Below are 25,655 nucleotides of genomic sequence, written 5' to 3' on the forward strand. Positions count from 1 at the left end.
AACCAAGGTACATGCCCTTGACCAGAATCGAACCTGGGACATTTCAGTCCACAGGCCGACGCTCTATCCACTGAGCCAAACCGGTTTTGGCTGTAGCTATTTTTTAAATGCAGTTTTTATCAGAGGACTTTTTAGATAGCATAGAGAGCTCATAGGACAGGAGAGGGGGGAAGATGAGGAACTTTATCTCACCCACCGAGAACAAAAAAATCACTGCCTTAGGACTTGCCAAACAAGATGACCAGATGAATGTACAAACATTCTGCTATAGGTCACAACAGCATAGAAGGGGACTTTGAAACCTGTTCTGCTTCCAAAGATACCTGGCGGGGGTAACTCTGAATCCTATAGGGGAAAAGTATAAAACCCCTTGAACCCCCACAGGATGGGGCACTCAGAGTAACTGAGTTGCCTGCTTGTGCATCATACCAACTGCATTTTAAATAAATTTGCTTGCTTTGTTTTCGGTCACTCATTTGAGTTCCTTTAAGAGATTGACAAGAGCTGAGGAGGGGAGTGCCCAGCCCCCACTAGGGACTGTCCACCTGACTTAAATGTTTGGATGGCATTCCATGCTCTTGGGATAAAGACCAGATAGATGCCTTCCCAGGGCGTACCTAAAGCCCCTTCCTCCTTTTCCTCCTCCTCTCATACCACTGGACTCTCCTCTGTCTCTTCATTGCAGCCCAAGGAGCCTTTTTCAAACCCACTTAGACAGCTCTGTCCCCCTCACCACCACCTGCCACACTCTTCCCTCCCTCGGTCTCCTCACATTTCCAAGCTAATTCCTCTTGGTCTCCAGATCTCCACTCACTTCCTTAGAGGGAACCCTTTATTACCTCCTCAACCAAATTCAAAACCTTGGCACAAATTGTCTGTGTTCCAGAAATCCTCAGTAGCATTCACTAAGCCGTAGTCATTTTTATATGTATAATTATTTCCTCCCCTGTATGCTCTGTGAAGGCAGCAAACTCACATCATTTTGTTCACCAGTAAATTCCCAGCTCTGAGCAGGGTCCCACCATATAGTAGTATGTTTTGATAAATACTTATGGGACAAATATGGGATGAGGTATGGGGGAAGAAATTATAGAGTGTTGAAGGCTAAGCAAGTATTCCTGTTAGGACAGAAAATACATTTTTCGAAGCAAAAGCAGAAAAGGCTGAAAGGTAGGTGGGGGGAGAGTCCTGGCTGGATAAAGAGACTGGAGCAATACAGTGTTAACAGGGAATCTATTGACTGGCATTGGGTGTGCAAACTGACCTGATAACTAGTATTTATGTTGGGAAACGGGGAATTATTTGATATCTAGTGAAACTCAAATCATCACTGCAGAAAAGCTCCATGAATTGATAACTCCTTTTAAAATGTTTAAAAATCTCTTATGGACAGCATAGAATTATCACAGTATTTTATTTGTCATTATTAAAGAAAAAAAAGGCATCTCTTAAGTGGGGCTCTTGTGCTTTCTCAACATTTTCCTGGCTGAACACATGCTGGCAGCTTTCCCAGGAACCATCTCATAAATAGCCACAATGAGTTGGCAAGCAGCTAATGTTTCTCTTTTCATTATACAGTCCTCTTGAATCAGAGGAGCAATGCATCGCTCAGATCAAAAGCAGTGCATGAACAATGGGTGCTTCTGTGGATAAGCATGGTTGAAGTCTTGCTTGGACAGTTGAGCAGACTTACCCATTGCACCTATAGTTTCCTGTTATAGTCACCACATTTCAATTTTGCCATTTGTTTACCAGAATTTTGTTAAGATGTTTAGTGAATTCTTTGTGTCCGAGCTGAGCAGGTGAATGGGAAGGGTTGACCTTGACCGTGTGCACACTGAGGACCTGTGTGCGAGTCAAACTTAACTGACATTGGAGAAGTATAACATGCACAGTATATTGTAGTTTTGTGATGTCAAGTTCCTAATCCTCACTCTGGCTTGGTTGTGTGTGGTGGCATTTTCACAAGAAGGTCATTGACTGGGAATTCCACGGGTGTTGGCCATCACCCTGCAGAGGTTACGGCTGCCAGGGGTAAGCTCTGATGGGAGTGGGCTATGGTGGGGTGAGGGAGCAAGAGAGAGGAATAAGGAAAGGAATGCTGCTTTGGGATTCCTCTTTAATCTTTCAATAACTTTGTGACCTTGGGCCAGCCTAAACCATTTAATCTGTAAGAGAATGAAAATGGAAAAGGCACCGGGTGACTGTGAGGACAAAAGGAGTTCATGCGTGAAGAGCTCTAGAAAGACTGTCTGCTCATCGGTGGGTTTGTTGAGGCATCGAGTTGTCCATGCCAGCTTCAGGGACAGTGCTGTGCTGTGTTAGATGTACTCCAGTCAGGATTTCAGAGATCCCGGCGCTTGTTCACCAGCTCTCGGACAGTCTCTGCCTGTGGCTACGCTTTCCCTGCCTTTAATTTGATAACTGTTATGAAAGGATACAGGAATAAGATCTTCGATGTCTACTGGAACCAAATCCATCATTTATAGTTTCATAAGCAACACCTGAAAAAATTACTTTCAAAAACTGTCATTTCTGTAAGAACAGCAGATTATGGGAATTAGACAATGTTATGTTATGTAGACATACACATTTTATTTTCCTCACCAAACTAGTTTTGCTTTCCCCTGTGACATCACTCATTGTGCTTCCTTTTACCTAAGATGTCTTTCCCTCTCCCACTCATACACAAGGTCAGTGCCTTATACTTCTTTCTTTTGTGTGCCTAATTGAAAATCAGTAAACCTGATGGGTTAATTGTTTACATTAATTAAGTGTGTGGGATGAGGAAATTAACCTTACCATCTAAATCATTCATTTACTCCTTATTTACCTGTTCAGAAGATACCGTATTTTCTGGCGTATAAGTCGACCCCCTAATTTTACAGTTAAAACACAGGTTTAGGCCTATATTCGCTGTATAAGACTACCCCCACTTCCGAGGCAACACCAGTTTTTTTTTTAAATTAAATTTTTAATGAATGACATTTTTCGAAAATACCATAATATACTGTACATTGATACCTTACATCTGTTCAAAAGTCGTCTTATACGCCGGAAAATATGGTATTTTCGAAGTGCTTTCTCTGTGCTTGGCCTGGTGCTTGTTGCTACAGATAGAGTGAATGAAACCATCTTTGGCTTCATGGAGCTTACTAATGAGTAAAAAAAACCAAAACACACACACACACGATGGTAATAGAATTTTCACTTAATTACTACAGTTCCAAAGTGGTAAGTACTTTAAAAGAAAAAGACAGGATACTAGGATTATAGACCAACAATACAGCAATACGTTAATTCAAGTTGACTGGGAAAAGAATCTCCAAGGAAGGTCAGTTTGAGTGGGGACCTGAAGGGTTGCTGAGAGATACTGTTAGATGATAGTGAGATGGACAGTGTGGATTTTTTTTTAAAAGGCCAGTGGAACTGGAGCCTGGAGATTGAATGAGAGAGAATTACTTATGATGAAACCAAAGAATTCATTTGAGGCCTGTTGAAGTAGGATCTGAGGCCTTGGGTTTTGGTGGAAAGTCAGTGAAGAATTTTTAAGTTAAAGGAGGATTAAAGTGATCGTATTTTTTTTTAAAAAAAGGAAATATTAGTTTAATGCCAGTCAAGAGAAAACGTTGGGGAAACTTCTGAGGCAGGAGGGCTAGGTAAGAAGAGGCTATTGCTCTTAGGCAATTAAGTCCCCATGCAGCGCATGAGGAGAGGGATTGGAGAGGATGTAGGGCTGGAATCAGCAGGGTTTGGTGACAGGTTGTCTGTTGGGGAGAATAACATGGAAAGGATAGGGGAGTCTGAGAGTGGCACCCAGGTCTCTCAAGGAAGGAAATGGGTTTCTGTAACAAGCAGGTCGGCAGGAGGCAGAACAAATAATTGGAAAAGTCATGAATTCCTGCTGAGACTTGTTTCGTTTAGCAGCCCAGTGGGGCCCTAAGGAAAGCTGTTGGCTTGTATTGCAGCTCCAAGTCTGAAGCTTAAGCAAACTAGGAGGAGTTGATGGATCACACTGTAAATCACCAAGATCTGTTATTCTCTCAGCCTGCTCTCTTGCTTCTCCCTCTTTCTCTCTAGCCCATGACCTTTGCCTGGATTAGACCCTTACTGTTTCTCACCCAGTCTGCTGTACTCCTCCGAAAACTGATATCCTAGTCTCTGCTCTGGTCAGTCGTCCTCTTGCCTTTGACGCTACTCCCAGTTATTTCTCCAGCTCCCGTGTCTCAGCATTTCAGTCCCTGGTTGCCCATATCCCTAACTCCTGCTCACCAGAGCACGCCCCGATGCCTTGAGTGGCACACACGCATCTTGTGGTCTAGTCTCTCTGTTGGTCTGCGTGGCCCAACCTTTGCTGCCCTCACCCTTGTAGTTAAGGCTCCTGCAATATGAACATTTTTATTTCCCTTAGAAGGTCATGCTGTGGATTGCCTCTATGCTTTTTAATCCTGTCCTTTTATTTTCCCGAAACGTATTTTATTCTCACTTTACCCCTCACTTAACCCACAGGCCAAATAAAACTGTAGGTCTGTCATCTCTACCCAGTGAACCTCCCACCTTCTCTAACAGAGTTTGTAATTTTTTTCTCCTTAGCTTTTCCTCCCTTTACATAGGTTTCTATTTTTCTCTTACCTCATTGTATCTTATTATTTGCTGTCTCTCTCAGGGAGCATGAGCTGTTGGAGGGCAGGGTCTTAGGTTCATTTATCTTTGTGACTCTTAACACGTAGCAAAATGCTTGACACATTGTTAACTTAATAAATGCCAATTACATAGCATGAAATCGTACTAAGGATGGCTTTAGGTGTGGCTTTTATAGGCAAAATTAAGAATCCAGATACTTAAAGTTCATTAGAGTCTTTGCTTTAAAACTGTGGTTTGATTGCTTGGTGCAATTTAGCACTGATTGTGTTAGGCAAAAGTTAGAAAAATAATGAAATGCCTGCCAACTTGGAATATTAAATATCAAGTAATTAAAAGTTTTTCTGAAGCCAGTCTTCAGTTATATTGTACTTTAAAAATACCTTGCCATTCCAGCTTTAGACAAAATTACAAATTTTTAAAAGTTGCTCGTTTCAACTTCAAGTATTTCCCCGTAGATATAATATTACATATATAGTGTTTCCGTATTTCCATGGTGCAATCAGGGGCCAGAAGCCACACAGTAATTGAACAGGGAAAATTTAACACAAACAATGTGGGATTGACAACATGAGTAAGGAACATAAGGACACAGGAAGAGCAGATACGGGACACCACATCCAAGGGAGGAAGGAATCTGGAAGAGGGCCCCAGTCCCCCATCCCCAAGGCTGGAATCAGACCTCACTGGAAAAGATGTGGTTGTGTCCTCCTGGATGACAGAGAAGTTCACAGAAGTGAACTTAATGGAAATCAGCCTTCTGGGTGCTGGAGATAAATGGTCTGCAGGGAGGTGTTGCCCTGCAGGACTCACTGGGCATCTGCCAATTGGGTTGGGACAGTGTGAACCACCATCTGGAGAGAAGCTGCCCATGGGTGGGTGCCATGCGCCTCCAAATAAGAAGAGAACCAGTTAGAAGAATCCTTCTGCCCTGGCCAGGTAGCTCAGTTGGTTGGAGTGTCGTCCCGATATGCCCAGGTTGCGGGTTTGATCCCTGGTCAGGGCATATTCAAGAATCAACCAATGGCCAAAACCAGTTTGGCTCAGTGGATAGAGCATTGGTATGCAGACTGAGAGGTCCCAGGTTTGATTCCAATTAAGGGCATGTATCTTGGTTGCAGGCACATCCCCAATGGGGGGGTGTGCAAAAGGCAGCTGATGGATGATTTTCTGTCATCGATGTTTTTAACTCTCTATCCCTCTCTCTTCCTGTCTGTGAAAAATCAATAAAATATATTTTAAAAAAAGAATCATTTGCATAAATAAGTAGAATAACAATTCATGGTTTCTCTCTCCCTCTTCCTATCTTTCCCCCATTCTTTCTCCCTTCCTCTCTCTCTAAAATCAATACAGGAAAAAAAATATGGTCTCTTCAGCACGTTTAAAATTATCCTGGCTGGCATACCGTATTTTCCGGCGTATAAGACGACCCCCTAATTTTACAGTTAAAACATAGGTTTAGGCCTATATTCGCTGTATAAGACTACCCCCCACTTCCAAGGCAACACCAGTTCTGTTTTTAATAGGCCACTTTGTATGGAACACATGTGCTGCTTGCCCACCTGCAGGCAGACATGTTGGTAGCATGGTCCAGGTAACAGGGTCACAACTTGGGCTTGGGAGTGCCTCCATATTATGAGTCAAAAAGTTGACATGAATTTTTGTTCCGTAAGTTTAATTACAGATACAACTTTTAGAGTCTGCATTAAACAGTCCTGTAGACTCTTCTGGGATAATTTGTTGTCATTATAGAAAGAAAAAAGCAGGAATAAAGCATTTATATATGACCCCTAGAGGATGCTTAGGAATATTGATGACAGAATAAATGTTTAATAAGTCATGACTGATATTTATATTAGGGTCCTTAACTTAGAAAAAGGGAGATATTGCCTGATGTCTCTTATATAATATGACTTTATTACTTACTAGAGGCCTGGTCCATGAAATTCATGCATGAAATTCATGCACCAGTAGGGTCCCTAGGCCTGGCCGATGATAAAAGCTGATAGGGACCTTCTGGCTGCCAGCCAGGGCCATCCCTCCTGCTGCTGGCTGGGGCCTCCCTTCCATGGCTACAGGCTGCCGGATGGGGCCTCCCTTTGTTCCACACTGCCCCCTGGTGGTCAATGTATGTCATAGTTGAGCAATCATACTCCCAGTCTCCCTGTCGAACTCCCAAGAAGACACTTTGCATATTTAAGTTTTATATATATAGACTGGAAGCCCAATGCAGGAAGATTCATGCAAGAATGGGCCTTCCTCTCCCTGGCTGCTGGCACTGCCTTTCTGCTCCAGCCCAGAACCGCCTTCCCACCTTCCCACACTGCACTGAGCAGCTGGAGTGGTACAGAACACCTGCGTCGTTGCCATGGCGATGATGCAAGCATCTCACCCCACCCCCAGCCACTGAGCATCTGTGTATGCAAATTAGCCCACCAGATTTGTTGGGTTAATTTACATACTCACTCCTGATTGGCTGGTGGGTGTTGCAAGGGTACTTCAATTTGCATATTTCTATTTTATTAATGTAGATTACTCATCTCGTCCTACCTATTTCACGAGCATCTCTTTTCTCTCATCCATTCTTCTTGGTCACAAGAAATGTGTGACAAATTGGAGGACTGGTGAAATCAGGGAGGGGGTCGGGTGTGCCCTCATGCCCAAATGTGAAGCATTCATGATTGAGTTATACATGATGCATATTGACTTGGATCCTGGACTTACCACACTACTGGCCTTCAGATCCTCGCTCAAACAATAGGAGACCTTATCCCTGTTGAAGAACTAGCCAGAAGTCTCAAGTACAGTCATATCTCCAATTACTGTCTTAATCAACTCTTAAAGGATTCAATTGGCAGAGAGGCCTCTGATTTACAGGTGGGAGATAGCTTGTAGATCAAGATCATCCATCTTCAACACTGGTTGCTATCTCTCCTAAATATTTCAACATTTTAGAGACTAGATTTGGGGCCTCCATTATTTCATTCATTACCATATATTAAAAAAACATTTGAATCGCTGTGGAATGTTTGGTGTTAAGACTCGCTAGATTGCTACAAGCAAGTGTGTTGATGTCTCTGCTTACTTATAAACGGGGTTTTGTTCTTTATTTTTATCTTCCAGGTTTTTCTGAAGAGTGATCGAGTGGCCAGAATGGTTCAGAGTGGAGGATGTTCTGCTAATGACTTCAGAGAGGTGTTTAAGAAGAACATCGAGAAACGTGTGCGGAGTTTGCCAGAAATTGATGGCTTAAGCAAAGAGACAGTACTGAGCTCGTGGATAGCCAAATATGATGCCATTTACAGGGGTGAAGAGGACTTGTGCAAACAGCCAAATAGGATGACCCTCAGTGCTGTGTCTGAACTTATTCTGAGCAAAGAACAGCTCTATGAGATGTTTCAGCAGATTCTGGGTATTAAGAAACTGGAACACCAACTCCTTTATAATGCATGTCAGGTAAGTGGCCCATGGTATTTCCCGTGACCCGGCCAGACTCAGAGTGAACCTCGTGTTTATAAGCTTAGGGAGATGTCCTTTACTTTCTATATAATCACTTTGGCTGAAAAGTTGAGTGAAATATAATTTTAATAAATAGTGATATTTATTAAAATTGTAAAGAAGGTTTTGAAATAATTATTTGATAGAGGATAAAGAACATCAGTACATTTTATCTAGTAAATAAATGTTCTCATGTGCCCTAGCATCAGATTTGTGCCTGTTTGGTATATAAGGGGCATGTCCAAATAGTAAAATAGAAATAACCTGTTATCTGAAGAAGGTTGGCAGTTGAATAAAGTTAATCCTCAGTGCAAATTAATTTTACATAAAGATTCATAAAATTTTATGGAAGTAACTGAAATTTCAGATTTTTTCTTTAACCTAGCCAGATAGAAATTAATTGACTATGAATCCTAAACTGCATAATTTAAAGTGATTACAGTGAATAATGTATTTTCTTTTCTGTTCTCATTCAAATCATACATATGTAAAAGCTCAATAAAATATCATGTTTTTTTCCAAGTCTTTCATCTTTAGACCCTGTGATTTGTCTAATAATGTATTCCTTCCGTATTTGCATTTTGTTTGTTTATTTTCAAGGTATAAATTATTTAACTATGCCCTGATATACAATTAAATGGTCAAAGTTCTGGTATTTAAAAGTTAACCAGCATTGGTCAGTTTGGCTCAGTGGATAGAGCATCCGCCTGCAGACTGAAAGTTCCCGGGTTTGATTCTAGTGAAGGGCACATGCCTGGGTTGTGGGCTTGATCCCCAGTAGGGGGCATGTAGGAGGCAGCTGATCAGTGATTTTTCTCTCCCTCTCCTTTCCTGTCTGAAATCAATAATAATAATAAAAATAAGTTAACCAGTTCATTAAGAGTTATACTTCTGCCCTGGCCGGTTTCACTCAGTGGATGGAGCATTGGCCTTTGGATTGAAGGGTCCCAAATTCGATTCTGGTCAGGGGCATGTATCTTGGTTGCAGGCACATACCCAGTGGGGAGTGTGCAGGAGGCAGCTGATTGATGTTTCTCTCTCATCGATGTTTCTAACACTCTTTCCCTCTCCCTTCCTCTCTGTAAAAAAAGTCAATAACAAAAATATTTTTTAAAAAAGTTTTACTTCTACACTGTTACATTTATTTTTAATCTTTTGCAGATCTACTTCTCTTAATTTTGACATTCTATCTGTCATTTACTTTGAATTACTAATTTGTGTATCATTTAAGATGAATAAGTTAACAGAGTTAGTTAAAACTAAAGCAATGTGGCAGCTTAACCCTGTGAACAATGGTATATTCATGGTAATTGTTTCTAACTAGTATCTTATTAAACCCATTGGCAGTTTAATAATAGTGAAAGGTGACAAACCAAAATTTCGTTCTTTAAAAGATAAATGAAACTGGGAGTTTATATTTTTAATGAAATGATAGCCTACTTTACAGTTAAACATTAATTAATTTAATAGTAAAATTCAGATTCAGTAGATATTTATTGGGTAGTTAGTCAAGTCCAAACCTTGCCAGGTGTTGGAGAAATCAAGCTGAGTAAGATAAAATATTTATTCTCCATATGCCAGAGTCTAATAGAGCAGATAGACCTAGAAAAGGAGTTATTACATATGCATGAGAGTTTATACTGGATGTTCCAGGGTCATAAATATATGTGAACCTATGAGTTTGTTTATTAACTCAAGATATTTTAAAATTAATCCTTTGCTTGCTTTTAAGATCACTCCTAAAGCAATGCTGTGGATCCCCTGATTTATGTCCTTTATGACATAGAACATGTTTACTTATAATTCAAATCTTTATAACAATAGATTTATTTTAAAAAAAATCCTATCAGTATTTGCCTCATGTGTTTTTATGCTCTGTTAGGTTTGTACACTTTTAGAATATGTCTTTTTGTGGAATCAATTCCCTTATTGTTATATAAAGTCCCTCTTTTTTTCCCCTCTGAAATCTACTTTGTCTTATACTGAGATAGCTACTCCAGCTTTCTTTTGATTAGGATTAACATGGGGTGTCTTTCTCCATCTGTTTACTTTTAATCTATATGATTCCTTGTTTAAAGTGAGTTTCTTATAGAGCATATAATTGCATCTTGTTTTTTTTTTTTTAATCCAACCTCAAAGTCTCTGTCTTCTAATGCATTTATTTAGACTATTCATATTTGAAAGTTTACTTGGATTAAGTTGTACAGTCTTTGTGTTGTCACTTCCTTTCATTTGTTCTTTGTCTCCCTTCCTTTTTCTGCCTTCTCTACTTTTAATTGAACATTTTATGAATCCATTTTATATCATCTTTTTATGTACTACTTTTACTTGGTTTTTTAAAAAAATTATTTAATGGTTGCCTAAGGTTTACAATATCCATTTTGAAATAATCTAAATCTACCTGCAAATAATACAATAAGGTGTTAAGTGTAATGCTATCCCATAATAGAGAATTCCTAATTCCTTCTTTCCATCTCTTGTGACATTTCTGTTACTCATTTTGTTGATTATATGCTATAAAATTTTAGATCAATTAAGAAAAAAAGTAAAAAAAAATTATATTTTACCTTCATTGATTCCTTCTTTGCTATTCCTTTTTTTTCTTTATGCAGATTTAGTTTTTTACCTATATCAGTATCTTAATCTCTGAAAAACGTCATTTATTATTTCTTAAAAGGCAAGACTTCTGGTGATGAACTCCCTTCAGTTTTTGTTTTTCTGAGAAATACTTTGTTTCTCCTTTGTGTTTAGAGAATAATTTCACTGAATATACAGTTATCTGTTAGCTCTTTTTCTCTTTCAACACTGAAGATTTCACTCCACTCTCTTCTTGTATGGTTTCTGATGAAAATAGGTCTTCTTGGTAAGGTGTTTTTGTCCTATGGCTTCCTTTAATATCTTAGTTTTCTGCCATTTAAATATGAATATGTTTAGGTATAGATTTTCCTTTGATTTGACTCTTGCTTGGTGTGTTCTATGATTCCTGGGTTAGTGTCTGTCATTAATTTTGGAAAGTTCTCAGATATTACTAGTTCAACTATTCCTTCTGTCCCATTCTCTCCTTCTTCAGGTATTATAGTTTTGATATTGTCCCATAGTTCAGGGATGGTCTGTTTTGTTTGTCTTGGAGTTTTTCTCTTTGTATTTTCTTTTTGTTTTCAACTTTTCCCATTAGAGTCCTTAACATATTAATAATAGTTATTTACATTTTTTGTTTGATAACTAACATCTCTATCACATCTAATCTTGGTTTGGATGCTTGTTTTTGCTCTCTATTTCTTTCCTTTTGGCATGCTTTGTAATTTTTTGTTGAAATCCAGACACGTTGCATCAGGTAACAAGAACTGAAATATATTTGCCTTTAGTGGGAGGATATTTGTCAATGTGACTGGAAGTTGGGTAGTGCTTACTGTTTGTTGTAGCCATAGATACAAGAAGTCTCAAGTTCTTGTATCTTTGTCTTTGTCTTTCTCTTGGCTTGGGTTTCCTTAAGTATTCCTCCTCAGAGAGGTCAGTGTCTTGCATCTTTTAGCTGTGACTGACTGTTATTGCCCTAGAGCTGTGTTGGTGTTGTGGCAGGGTGTTGGGGAACAGAGCATATTCTATTACCCGCATAAGCGTCACTCTTTAGTGGGCCTGCATCTTCAGTTCTAACCTTCGTAAGGGTTTCTGTCTCTTGTCTAAGAGTATTGCTTCCCTTTCACCCATGTTCTGGATTCCCTTCCCTGGTAACAGCATCTCCAGTCTATTTTCTTGAGGTCTTTCCTCCTGTTCGCTCTGGATTTTGTTTGTTTGTTTGTTCTTTCCAATGAGAGTCATAGAAAGGCTGCAAAGGACCACAGAGGCAGCCTTATCTTCCTTCAGCTGAGACAGCTTGTCAGTGCTTTTTCTGGCAAAGTCTGTACCTCTTTGTTAAGGAAAAGAACCCAGGGTGTTTAATAATAGCTGTTCTTCCCCTCTTTCTGCCTGATCCACATGGGGACTTTTCTTGAATCCTTACCATGAGAATTTTATGAAGTTACTGTTCTCTAATAACACTGATAATGCATGTGTTATTTTATTTAGTGCTAACTTCTCAATTTCATCATTATTTCACTGGTAATGTGAATGTATATTCAGTTACTTTATTGGGGTGAGTATAGTTAGTTAATAATTGCTTGAAAATATTAGCTCATTCCTTTTGTCCAGAAGATACACTGTTAATACCAAATGAAAATAACTAGAGAAAATTTCATGACGTGTAAAAATTTGCCAAATTATATCTACTATTTTAGAGAATATGCATGCATATTCTCCAGGCTGTTGAAGTTCCAGGGTTTTTATGTTTGAGGTTAAATTTTATATATTCTTGCTTTTGAACATTTGATCTATTATTTAATATAGTTTAGTTCAGTTCACATAGAGTAATTTTATATCTAATTAACTCATTTATCTTTTCCCTACTTTTAAGTATTCAAAAGAAAGTGTGGTTTGGGAAATGCATTTTTAAGACTCAATGAGAATCCATGGCAGAACTGCTATTTCTGAGTTTGGTTTTTATACATAATTTAGAAGGTAGATATAAAGGAGTTCTCTGAAAACTTTTCCTCCAGCAGACGGAATGCTATCTGGTTCATACATAACATCATACAGGCAATGTGCTCTTCTGAATAGAGGGATAACTCCATTTCCTCATGTTGTTTTTGTTGTATGAAATTACAAAATAAGTTTTAGTTGCTGGCTAATTCTCAGTGATCTAGAAAAAGGGAGGACAGGTTTTCTGTTTTGTTTTTGAAGGAGATAGCTTCATGGAAGATGGGTCAACATGGAATTCCTTAGGGCCTAAGGACCTTTTAAATACAGGAATTATTCTTAGTATTTGCATTAAAATTGAGTCTAGTTATATGAGTCGCACTATTCGAGATGGGTTTTGTTAGGGTAGGGTGTGCTAATAGAGGGCATATACTGCAACTTGAGGTAAAGTCCTAAGTATCAGAGTTCAACAATTAAGACAACTATGAAAGATATGTTATCAAATAGTACCTGCTTTGTTACTACATGATTGGTTAAGTAGTCTTCTAAGAAGATTTGGAGTTTGATCTGGGCAATGAAGGTATGTAAGAAGAGAGTCCCAGGCAGGAGAAACACAAGCAAAATATATGATTGGGAGGCTTCTGGTCAAGATGGTGATGTAGTTAAAAGTGGCATTTGCCTCCACCCTAAACTACATTAAAAAAAAATTACAACTAAACTACAGAACAACCATCCTTCAGAACTGTCTGAACTCTGGCTGAATGAAAGTCCAACTAGGGAATTAGAAAGAAGCCACATTGAGACTGGTAGGAGGGGCAGAGGCACAAAAATAGGTTGGTCCCACACCCACATGTAGCAGTTTTTTATCAGGGATATCTTGGCTACTCAGGTCCCTCCATGAGGAGCGAGGGGTCTCAGCCACACACCAGACCCTTCAGCCCAGGATTCCAGTGCTGAGAAGAGAAGTCCCCGTATCTCCAGACTGGAAAAACCCGGAGGGTTTGTGGATGAGTGATACTGAGATTTCTGGAGTCCCAGGCAATTCTTAAAGGGTTCATGCATAGACTTACCCAGACTCGCTCCCTCTGAGCTACAGCATTGGAACAGCAGCTTGGAACGAACCAGGGACATACAGGGAGGAACTAAATTGTCTGGCATCAAGGCAAGAGCTGGAGGGGGACAGCTTTCTCCAAGACAGAAGTAGTAGCAGAAACCATTGCTCCTTTGCTGAGCCCTCCCCACCACAGAGCCAACAGGCACCATATCTGTGTTTCCCATCAACCTAGTCCACACTGTTTGTCCTGCCCTGGTGATTCCCTGAGACTCCACCCCACTCGACTGGCAAGTTCAAGACTTTTCCAATGGCTTTTCTATATAACTGTCCTCTCTCGCCTCATGCTTCAGACTTCCCTAAAAATCTCTCAAACAAGCAGCAGCTGGCCTCAGGGTGCCCTGTACCTCCTATAAGTGGGCCCAAGTCCAGCACTAATAGTAGCTCTCCTTGGTCCACAGCCTGGGCACCTCCACGCCCAATGCAAGTAGCAGCCATCTGCAGATTGCTCTGTAGCTAGTGCTGGGTGGCTCCAACTGATCCTCACAACTTATTGGCCTGGAGGTCAATCCCTCCCAGTGATGCAATCAGCAATCAAGGCTCAACTATAACAGGATAATGCACAGAGCCCAGACAGGGAAACACCTGGAGTGCTTAGCTCAGGTGATTGGGGAAGCTCAACTGCTGGGCCCTATAGGACACCTACTACATAAGGCCACTCTACCAAGTCTGGGAGATATAGTAGATCTACCTAATACACAGAAAGAAAAACAAAAGATGGCAAAATGCGGAGAAAAAGAAACATATTGCAAATGAAAGATAAGGAGAAATCTCCAGAAAAATAACTAAATGAAATGGAAGGAAACTACCAGATACAAAATTCAAAACAATGGTTTTAAGGATGCTCATGGAACTTATTGATCAACAACATAAAAGCACCAGCCAGAAATGAAGGATACACTAACTGAAATAATAATGTATAGGGAATCAGTGGTAGAGTAGAGCAGTGTTTCCCAACCTTCTCTCATGATGAGAATCACCTGGTGGAGTTGTTAAAACACAGATTCCTGAATCCCAACTAAGAAGTGCTAAACTAGGATTTTTGGGAACATATAGGTAAAATTGTATACTTAACTAGTGCTCTAAGACAGATGTTATATACAGAGCACTAAGTTAGGTATGCAATTTTACTTAACTTGTATACTTAACTAGTGCTCTAAGACAGATGTTATATACAGAGCACTAAGTTAGGTATGCAATTTTACCTATATGTTCTCAAAAATTCTAGTTTAGCACTTCTTAGTTGGGATTCAGGAATCTGTGTTTTAACAACTCCACCAGGTGATTCTCATCATGAGAGAAGGTTGGGAAACACTGGAGTAGAGGATGCTGAGAATCAAATCAGTTATTTGGAATATCAGGAAAGGGAAAACACTCAATTTGAACAGCAAAAAGAAAAAAAAAATATGAAGACAGTGTAAGGAGCCTCTGGGACAACTTCAGGCCTACCAATATTCACATCATGGAGGTGTTAGGAAGAGAAGAGAGAGAGCAAGAATTTGAAAACATTCAACATAAACTTTGCAGAGCAGAAGTGATTGGCAAGAAATATTCATATTCAAAGTAATAAAAAAGGAAGGACCTACAACTAAGATTACCCAGCAAAGCTATCATTTAAAGTTAAAGGTCAGATAAAGAGCTTCACAGACAAGAAAAAGCTTAGGAGTTCATCATCCCCAAACCAGTATTAATTATAATGTTAAAGGGTCTTCTTTAATAAGAAGGGGGAAAAAATAAAAATATGAACAATCAAATGGTAATAAGTACATATCTATTAACAATTGAATTTAAAGAATCAAAATAAGTGAACCAGCAGAACAGGTACAGACTAATAGGTGCAGAGACAATTTTGACAGTTGCTGGATGTGAGAGGTTTGGGGGGTATGGGTGGAAAAGGTAAAGGGATTAAGAAATACAAATTGGTTGTAACAGAATAGTTATAAGGGTGTATAGTGCACATAGGAAATATAATAAATATTCTAATAACTATGTATGGTATCAGATGTGTATGAGATTTTTTTGGGATGATCATTTAATAAGTTTTAATAATGTCCAATCACTGAGGTGTACACCTGAAACTAATATAATATTGTATGTCAACTGTAACTGAAAAATAAAAAATGATCGGAAAGTGTAACATGTTTGGTAAACAATGAAAAAGGTAATTTGTATAAATAATGGAATTATCTAAGAGGTTAGAAAGTTGGCTTGGTAAAAACATGGGAGGACCTGAATACTAGGTTTAAGAGGTTTGGATATCTTCTCTCTCATTCATATTTATTTGTTTTCATCATTTACTCCCTGTTATCATTTTTTTCTCCTCCCCTCCCTTCCTCTCTTCTTCTGAGATTTTAGCCTGATTATGGGTAGTCAGACCATGTAGAAATGGAGTCAGTTTGAAGAGTGGATAGAAAAGAACATCAGTTCAGTTTTACTTTGTGGTTATTGTGGGGTGCCTGAAGGAAATTCTTTGCCTTCAATTGGAGGTAGAGATATGGAACTCGGGAGAGAGGCTCTTATCACATTGTATTGAGAAATGGCTGCAGACATGACATCTAGAACAAACTAAGACCAACATGTGTGCTTGTGGGCTGAGAGAGTGAGGGGGCTAGCACAGGAAACCACAGTAATATAATAATCAGTCAGTAGGGTAGAGTTAGCTTTGTCTTTATGATATATATAATTTGTGATTCAAGTGATAGTGGATAATTAACAAGTGTATTGATAAAATAATTTGCTAATACTTAAAGCTTCAGGTCAGTGTTTTCAGGTTATGTTGAAAAACCCATGCATATGGCACTATCAAAATAAATCAATCACTGGGCAACTAGAAAATTATATGGTAAAATGTTGGGTACAGTGTTTTTGTTTTTGTTTTTTTTTGGAATCACTGTTAGGTTCATGTTGGTCATTATTCATGATAGATTATTTGTAACTCCCCAGATTTATAGATAATTTAAATACAGTGGACCAGCATATGAATTTATCTTAGGGAAAACACTAAATTTCCATAACAGTGCAAATCCTAGCCTACTTTGTGTTTTTAATACTAAAGCATAAAAATTGAATATTACAAGAATAACACAGTATAATATGCCTGAAGCGTTACACCATAATTAGATTGGGGTCACAGAGAAAAATTGAATTAACTTTGTTCATGGATGGAAGAAGGGCACATTGACACTAGGGGTTAGCATGTACAAAGACATCAGTATGGAAAAACACAGCCATTAATCCCTCTGTCTAGTGATAAGACAGATACCCTGATTCTAGAAAATGGATGAATCAGAAATGGTAATGATGCTCAACAGGGTGTGAAAAGCACTTCTTAAAATATCTCTTTTGTTGTTTAAAATATGAGATTTAATTTACCCAAGTATTTGATATTTATAGTTTTTAAAGCACTACAAGAATGATATCACATATTATAAAATGGAGCTGTTGGGCTAAACTTAGTAAAGCTATTTTTGTGGCGTGTATAAAATGTTCTTAACTGTCAGATAGTTGGCCACCAACACGCTTTTGGTCCTCCCCAGGACGTCTGCAAAGAGATATTTGCTGGACATCTCTGAGACCTCTCTTTTCTCAGAGCTGTAAATCAAGCCTACGGTAATAGACTGTTGCATCCTGTCAGCATTTTCTCTACCCCTCAAACTCCCATTTTTAATATCCCAGTGTTCACAGATTAGTCTTGTTACTATCAGCCAGGAAAAACATCTCTCCCATCACTGAATTCCCACAATATTTGACCAGTAACTGTCTTGTATCCATTATATTGTTTTGCATACAGTTTGTATTGTTTTCTGTATAAAGTATGAACTTCTGGAAGGATACACTTTTTGTAGCTGCTGAAGACTGCAATACTGCTTGCTGTGCAGCAGAGAGAAAAAAAAATCAAAGTTAATGGAGAAGTCAAGGGCCATTCAAGTCAACATTGTTAAGAGCCTATGTCTTACTGTCCTTTTCCAAAGAATTTAACAGATCTCTGTAAGGGTAGGGTTGATGATGTGTAGATCTGTGGTGGCCGTTTTCCATGGTTTATGTTTGAAAGCCATTGCAGACTCTCTTAGAACAAATAAACAGAAGCTTCTATACAGAAGTTCCTCCTAGAACATGGTTCTCTGCCTCTTTCGAGTTAACCACCCCTTTGAGAATCTTTGATAAGCTATGAAATTCAAACAGTTCCCCAAGGGGGAAAACACATATCTCTACCAGATTTTCACCACAACTTGAAAAGGTTCATAGACTCCCAAAGGTCCAGATTAAAAACTCCCTCGCCTAGAGAAGTCTGAGTGTGGAAACAGTAATCTTTGTGTAATGAACAGGAGGAAAATACAGCTCTATCTTCTGTACTACATTATTTGTCAAACCGGTGAAATATTTTGATAAGTTGTAAAAGGCTCTATGTCATAGGTACTGCGGAGAGGCATTGCGGAGAATAGAGATACATTTGGGCATGTTATTGTCAGGGTTGAATGACCCTCTTTCAAAGACTTGGAAACTATCCCGTGCCAAGAAAGGCCATCTGTGAGGCAGGTAATCTGTCATCACATAAAACTGTTGAAATCAGAAATTTAAAGTAAAAGAAAATGGAGTTAAGGTAAAGTCTCCATGGAGTGAGAACTTGACTCTGGCTCCTACCACAAACTCCATATCCCCATTTTCTTTATCTCATAGCCCAAATCTGGCACCAGAGGCAGGTGTGTCACCACCATCGCAAAGTCTAATGCCTCACATCTACAAGCCATCCATTCAGGCTTTTCTTCTTCCTTCTCTCAGTTTTGGGGGTTGGGGAGGGGAGTGGTATACAAAACCAAGTTCTCTGGAGGGTTAAAAAAGAAAACAGTGTTTTCACCATGACAGTATGTACAACTGTACTTGCAAAATGAGATGTGCTTGCAGTAGCTAGGGAAACGCTCCACCACACTAAAGTAGAAAGGGTCTTGGTCAAGGGCTCACAGTACCTAAACTTTGGTCTGCCTCAAGTATGTGATTCTAGCTTTTACTCTACTTGACTAGATTGGGTAGGATGTGGGCTGTGAGGGAAAGAGTTCAATAATGACACCAAGGTTTGAACAACGGTATATAGGCATGCTATTTACATGGCCCGACATTACAGTAGTCCGTTTACCTACAGGGGATACGTTCTGAGACCCCTCCACTGGATACCTTAAGACCATGGATTATATTGAATCTTATATATACTGTGTTTTTCATATACATACAGACCTATGATAAAGTTCAATTTGTAAGTGTGTTTTTGAGATGACAGAGAAACTTCTTTACTATAAGGATTTAGTTTACGAAAATCTTCCCTATTTTTAATCTTTTTAAAATGAATTTGATTTTTAAAATCAGCTTGGGAACATATTTTTTTTTTAAATGGTAACCCCAGATCTTCTTTTAAATAAACAAATAGACTTCCTGTTTGTGCTGGAGACAGAGTGATCTCTCCTTTCCAAAGCTCAGATCTGATCATGTCCTTTACCTGCTCAAAACCTTTCTTGGGGGTGGAATGTAAGCATCACTTTATTTCTTTGCTTGATCCCCCTCTCTGTGTTTCACTGTTAAAAAGCTCTATGACAGCTGACCCAATTTTTAGCTCCATGCAATTCTTTTCCTTTTATTTTTTATGATATATTTCTACAAAAGAGGTAAAATCTTCTAATGATTTCTCATTGATGTAGGAACCCACTCCATACTCCCTGGCCATGAAGATTAGCTCATGAAGTAGCCCTTCCTCTCTCTCCAGACTCATCTCCCAAGTCCCCCTCTCCCCAACCCCCGAAGTATTTCATTTCCCAAACCATTGTCTACTCTCAACTCCAGACTGGGTGCCTCTTACTGGAACATCTTCCCTTTTCTCTGCTTTCCATTTACATTCCAACACCACTATCCTGTTGACCTGGCTTGCTCCTACTTATCTTTTTCCTGTTAAGGCAAATTTCAAAAGGTAACATGGTCAGTTTTTAGGTCTTTAGCAAATGGACAAATTAATCTGCATGCTTCTGGGTGTTTAATGTACCCAGTATTAATTCAATCTTTAGATGGATCTTTACTAAGACATGGTCATATTGTACAGTGCAGGCCTCTTAATGATAGGAATGGGAGAGGGGAAGGATTGAGTTCAGAGAAACATCCACCTGGTTCACATCTGTAGCCCCCAGTGCTTCCCATGTTGTGCATGACTCTTAGGACAGTTTAACAGGTTTTATAATGGATCAATACAGGAGGGTTGAATGAATAATTGGGGGGAAAGGAATCATGAGGAAAGTGAAAGGAAGTTATAGAAAAAGTTCAGGATTATTCCAGTGGAGAAGTGAAAGTAATTTTTCATGTAAGTGGCAGATATCTTAAAAATGATGAAAGCATGCTTTTCTTGCTTTCAGTCCAATTTAGAACAAGACTGAAATTCTAATGTGCTGCCAGCCTGTGAAAGAATGGAAGGCTGTCTTGGCAGTGTGAGTTTGTTGGTACTAGAATGAGGCATATATAAAGACTTGAATGGTAGAAAATTATTTCAATCAAATAGTACTTTTATAGTTTGGCACTAATACAGACTTGCTATAAAAATGAAGGGACTGTTTTTTTTAAAAAAGAACAAAGAAAGAAATGAAATATGACTCAGTGTCTCACAGTCCAGAAATGCATTTTGGGAATTCCAAAGAACAAAACATGAGATGTATCTATCTGGAGCCATTTTAGGACTGACCTTCATGGAGACAGAAAGCTGAGCTGAATGAACTTCATGATAATTTAACGTAACCTGAAGGAAACGAGGACTTGTTGGTTTAGAGTTGTGTATAGTTTAATTGAAGAATTGTTATAATTAGGTGTTTTGGTAAACTGAGCTATTAATCTTAGAGATTTATTAACTTTTATTGTGAACCAAAACAAGTGCTCAAAAAATTTAATTGGACTGCTATCCTAATTAAATAGTCTTCACGGTTCTCTTTTCAATAGGTAGCTGAGAAAATTTATTTTAAAAGTCATTTAGTTTTTACTTTAATCTGCAGGCCACTGTAATTAAGCAATCACATAGTATAATTTCTTTATTGTTTTTTTTTTTAAGTTGGATAATGCAGATGAACAGGCAGCCCAAATCAGGAGGGAACTTGATGGCCGGTTGCAGTTGGCAGAGAAGATGGCGAAGGTAAATTATTAACTTGAACATACTGTACAATATTTCTTTCTTTACCAAGACTTCTGTGAGCTGAAAGAGTTTTGTATAGATAAAGCCAGTATAATTTTATCATTTTTTCCTTGATGCACATACTTCTTAAGCCAAAATATCTGGATGTATATGATCTAAATGGAACATACTCTCTATTTTACATAGCCAACGTATATGTGAAATGTTTAAATTCAATGATAACTTTTGCAGATATATTCTTAAAACAATGCCTGAATTTCTCAAACTGCAAGATTTACATGAATTTTAATATTGCACTAAACATAACATAATCAGGGAGAAAAATCTCCCTCCTGTGAAATTATGTACTATATCTCAAAGTGTTCATCAAGTGTTTGGCACACAGTAGTAGTCAACCAATATTTGACTGAATGATTGAGTGGATGAAAAATACCATATGAAGTTTCAAGTATGGAGTCTGGCAGAGTGTGTTCAGTACAATATTGTAGTTATTTTATTTGTGCAATCAATGTTTCTATGAACAGAAAAAAGATTTTGAACAAAAGCCATGAGTTTCTTTTTCAATTTTGGAGATGCGTTAGAGAGATTGGGACTTCATTGTCTAAATTATTCTTTAGTAAATAGCTACATTAATGTACTTTAGTGATGTAAAAATTTTAGTCCCTGCCAATAGACTTGAAGTTATAATGCTGTTGATTATTCTGAGAATAAGTCCGCCCCCACCCCCTTTTTCCTTCTCTTAAGCAAAAACATTGAATGTTTGATAGCTTCTCCTCCTCTCTGTCTCTCTGAAGAATCCTCTCTACTTAGGGATTTTTCTTCATTAAGAAAATTGGTGTAACATGTACACAGAAAAGTGCACAAATTTTAGTTTACAGCTTTATGTGTGTATATACACCCTGTATAACCACCTCCCAAATCAAGATATTGAAATTTTTAATATTTGAGAAGACACATCTTATAATGATTTGTTTAATAATCCTATTTTTTCTTTTACAAATAAAATATGCATGAATATGTAAGTTTTAAGAATACCACTATTGTGTTTATCTAAATGTCTATTAAATAACAAAGTAGAGAACAGCTGAGAAATTGGAGGTGATTAGAAAGATAGAAAAAAGATTTAAAAGAAAATGGGTAATAGAGATGACAATATGTTTTAAGAACCGAGTCGGAGATATACAGGGCAGGAAAAGTTATGTTTACAGCTGTGAATAGAAGCAGAATGTATTTATTCACTACTGTAATAATCATGACCTGCATGTCTTTTTCCATACAACCAGCTGTAACCTACTTTTGCCCACCCCTGAGCAAGAAGTAATCTCTAGAGGAGAGAGGTGACACGATGACGTGAATTGGGGCTCAAACAATACATTCACAAGAAGAGCAGTGTTTGGCAGCACAGTTTGCCATGTTGCCATCCCCTGGATTTCCAGAGAGGCACCACATAATCTAGAGATTGGAATATGGGCATCATAGGATGGAAATCAATAAGCTTCAGGCTTTTGGAAGCTTTAGTGAGAAAAACACTTTCCTTGAAACTCTAACCTAAATTGACAGCTGGTTGGAAGGGCATTCGTTTTCCCTTCCTGTAGTGGTTTCCTCCTGACATTCACATGCTTTTGCTCCCAGAATTAATCAGGGTTCTCCAGAGAAACAGAACCAATATAGATATATGATCTCTTATTATCTCTGGACAAATATATGCGTAATAGATATATAGACATAATGCACACATATACACACACAAACACATACTGAGTGGCCAGATTACTATGATCTCTGAACGCATAATAATATGGTCACTCAGTGTACATCCTATATAATAAAAGGCTAATATGCAAATTGTCTGGTGCGTGTACTGAAAAGCCGTCCCAAAGCATTATATTTTTCCAAAGGTAATCAAGATACTCGTAACTGTGTACTTATATTTTTTTACTGTGGAGGAAAACTTACTATTTTGAAATGTTGCTTAAAACTAAAGAGGGATGTTAAAAGGATACTTAATCTTCCTTGGGGAAGTTAATTATGCATGTAGAATTTTAATCATTCTGTGATAATATGCAGTGTAATATTGATTATGTGCAAATTATTTTAAGAGAAACACTTGAAATATATGTGGGGGGAAAGCAGAACAGGTGGCCTGGGAGTCTGGGACTGATTGGAGAAGTGACGCCAGATGTTCTTCCCATCGTGAGAAGGAACTGGTGCAGGTGAGGCTGAGGCTGCTGCAGGCTGACGAGCCCCCAGTCATACCGAGGGGCAGATCTTAGGTTATGTCTTGAGAGATGCCAGAGGAAACAATAGTAAAGGCATTGGTTTTCTGGAATTTTAGGCGATTGTCTGAAAGATGTCTGCTTTGCTCTCACCCCAGCCAGTTGTGTACAGTGATTGTTATGTTACACTGCACTTGGCATTCTAAAGCTCTATACCCGCTACCTTTAAGAGAAGAGCTAAGGGTCAGGTTGTCAGAGATTAAAGACAGAGCTAAGAGTGTGAGGAAACCTCATGTGCTGTGTGTAGGAATATACATGTGTATACTCTTCTCTAAGAACAATTTGGCAATCTCTCAATATCTTATGGAAATATCAACAGTTGGAATGTGCTTTTTAGGTGAGTGGAAGAAACAATTGATTGCAGCGGTAGCAGGATTGAATGGCAATGCTCATGTAGTTCAGAAAACACAATCTTTAACTTGGATATTGCTACTTTTTAACTTTGAGCTTTTATCATAAATTGTGTTGTGTTTTTTGTGGTGTTTTTTTGTTTTTGTTGTTTTGTTTGTGTTTTTTTTTATTTTTTTTTTGCTTTAAACTTAATATTTTCTAAGGCTTTCCTAAAAATCTGAATTTATGGACCTAAGGGATTTTGACACATTTCTGTAACATGAAAATTAAGCAATTTTAGAAATATGACTGTATTGCAATTTAATATTCTGTCCTTCATGACTTTATTATTATTATTATTATTATTATTATTATTATTATTATTACCTTTGAATGCTTATTTGTAAAAAGCATACTCTCTAAACAATGCACATGGGTGGTAAGAAAGAAAGATATTGTTAATAAATGTGTTTCCTAAAAGGCAAAGCAGCGCACAATGAACATTGTTCTCGCAGGCCAGATACCCCGAGAATTTCCAAGCTCACAGTGGCTAATTAAGATTCATCTGTTCAGTAAAACTTCTTACATGCATATTTTCAGGGTTTGTTTATCCTTTAAGCAAATACCTCACCAAAAATAAAGTTAACGTGGAAATGTATATTACTGTTGTTCATTTTGTACCATAAAGATCCTTAGAAGGGTATATCACGTACCTTTAGATATAATCAAATTTGCCAGAGCCTAAGGCTTTTAAAGCCTGCAGACTAAAGATGCATTATGTCTGGTATTGCAATTTCTAAGAATAAATATATGCCAAATGTGTTTTATGATAAACTGGAAATATGACTTGTGTAACATTGTTATTTTTAAAAATCCTTCTTAAGGAAAGAAAATTCCCCAAATTTGTAACCAAAGAAATGGAAAATATGTATATAGAAGAGCTGCGATCCTCAGTGAATTTGCTAATGGCCAATTTGGAAAGTCTTCCGGTTTCGAAAGGTGGTCCAGAATTTAAACTACAGAAGCTAAAACGCTCCCAGAATTCTGCGTTTTTGGACATCGGCGACGAGAGTGAGATTCAGCTGTCCAAGTCCGACGTGGTGCTGTCGTTCACCTTGGAGGTAGGTGGCCGCATCTCCTGCTCGCCTCTGACCGTGTACATGGGGCTGCAGGTAGTTCTTGCTGACCTTTGTGGTAACCTTCCAAATGTAAACAGTATGGTATATATTGAATAAATCAGATCTCTATTTTTTCCTCCGCTTCTACATCTCTAAGATAAACTTAAGCTTGGGAAAAAGAGCTGCCTCTCACTTTCTTAACTTCCAGGCTAATGATTTTTGTTGGTTAATGGAATAAATTTGGTTTCTGAGTAGGAGTAAGATGTTCCCTTCTGACGCAAGACAAGGTCTGGGGTTACCTCATGGCTTGGAAGTGGCTTTGCTGTGTGTTAGGTTTCCTCTCAGTCTTTTTAGCCTCTTCACCTAAGGTTGTTTACTTTGAAACTACATAGAGCAGGGGTCTTCAAACTACGGCCCGCAGGCCACATGCGGCCCGCAGAGGAGTCTGATCCGGCCTGCCAGGTTTTTTGGGCAGTGAGCGCAGCCGAGGTGTTACAGTAGGAATTAGTAGTTCATATAGTCCGGCCCTCCAGCTCTCTGAGGGACCGTGATCTGGCCCCCACTTTAAAAAGTTTGAGGACCCCTGACATAGAAGATTTCCTTCTTACTCCTGCCTGAGGTTTCCTACTTATTATAATGCAAAGTGCCAACACCCTTTCCCCCCCACTTTTATAGGCTTTTGTAGTTAATGACAGCATAACTTTTTCTACAAGTTTGATATTTAAATTCATTAATGATAAAAACAATGGTGTGAAAAAATTTTTTATAATGGCTAAATCTACTATTACTTCTATAAGCACTTGGAACTGAAAACAGTTCAAAACAACTTCTCTGTTTAAAAATCTCACATGCTGTGAGTTGGTGCTTAAGGGAAACTAAGAATTATTATTCTGAACTTTATTGCCATTTTGTTAAATGGGGTCTGTTCAGTCAACAATAAAATAGCCTGAGAGAATACAAGTTAAAACTTAATTCTGCGTGGTATAAGAATATATTGCATATTCATAAAATTATTA

The 25,655-nt window shown here is 38.4% G+C and overlaps 1 protein-coding gene across 8 annotated transcripts in view; it reads left to right on the plus strand.

The window, feature by feature from the left end:
- Positions 1 to 25,655, plus strand: part of CADPS2 (calcium dependent secretion activator 2) — a 434,503-nt gene that overhangs the window by 133,133 nt on the left and 275,715 nt on the right. For all 8 annotated transcript variants that reach the window (XM_084897688.1, XM_084897684.1, XM_084897685.1 and 5 more), the window contains exons 3-5: positions 7,765 to 8,097; positions 20,835 to 20,915; positions 24,406 to 24,642. In XM_084897688.1, coding sequence (XP_084753814.1) covers positions 7,765 to 8,097; positions 20,835 to 20,915; positions 24,406 to 24,642 — 651 coding nt within the window. The remainder of the gene's footprint in view (positions 1 to 7,764; positions 8,098 to 20,834; positions 20,916 to 24,405; positions 24,643 to 25,655) is intronic.

The sequence above is a fragment of the Pipistrellus hanaki genome, assembly GCF_964339955.1.
Source record: "Pipistrellus hanaki genome assembly, chromosome: 10".
NCBI classification, from domain to species: Eukaryota; Metazoa; Chordata; class Mammalia; order Chiroptera; family Vespertilionidae; genus Pipistrellus; species Pipistrellus hanaki.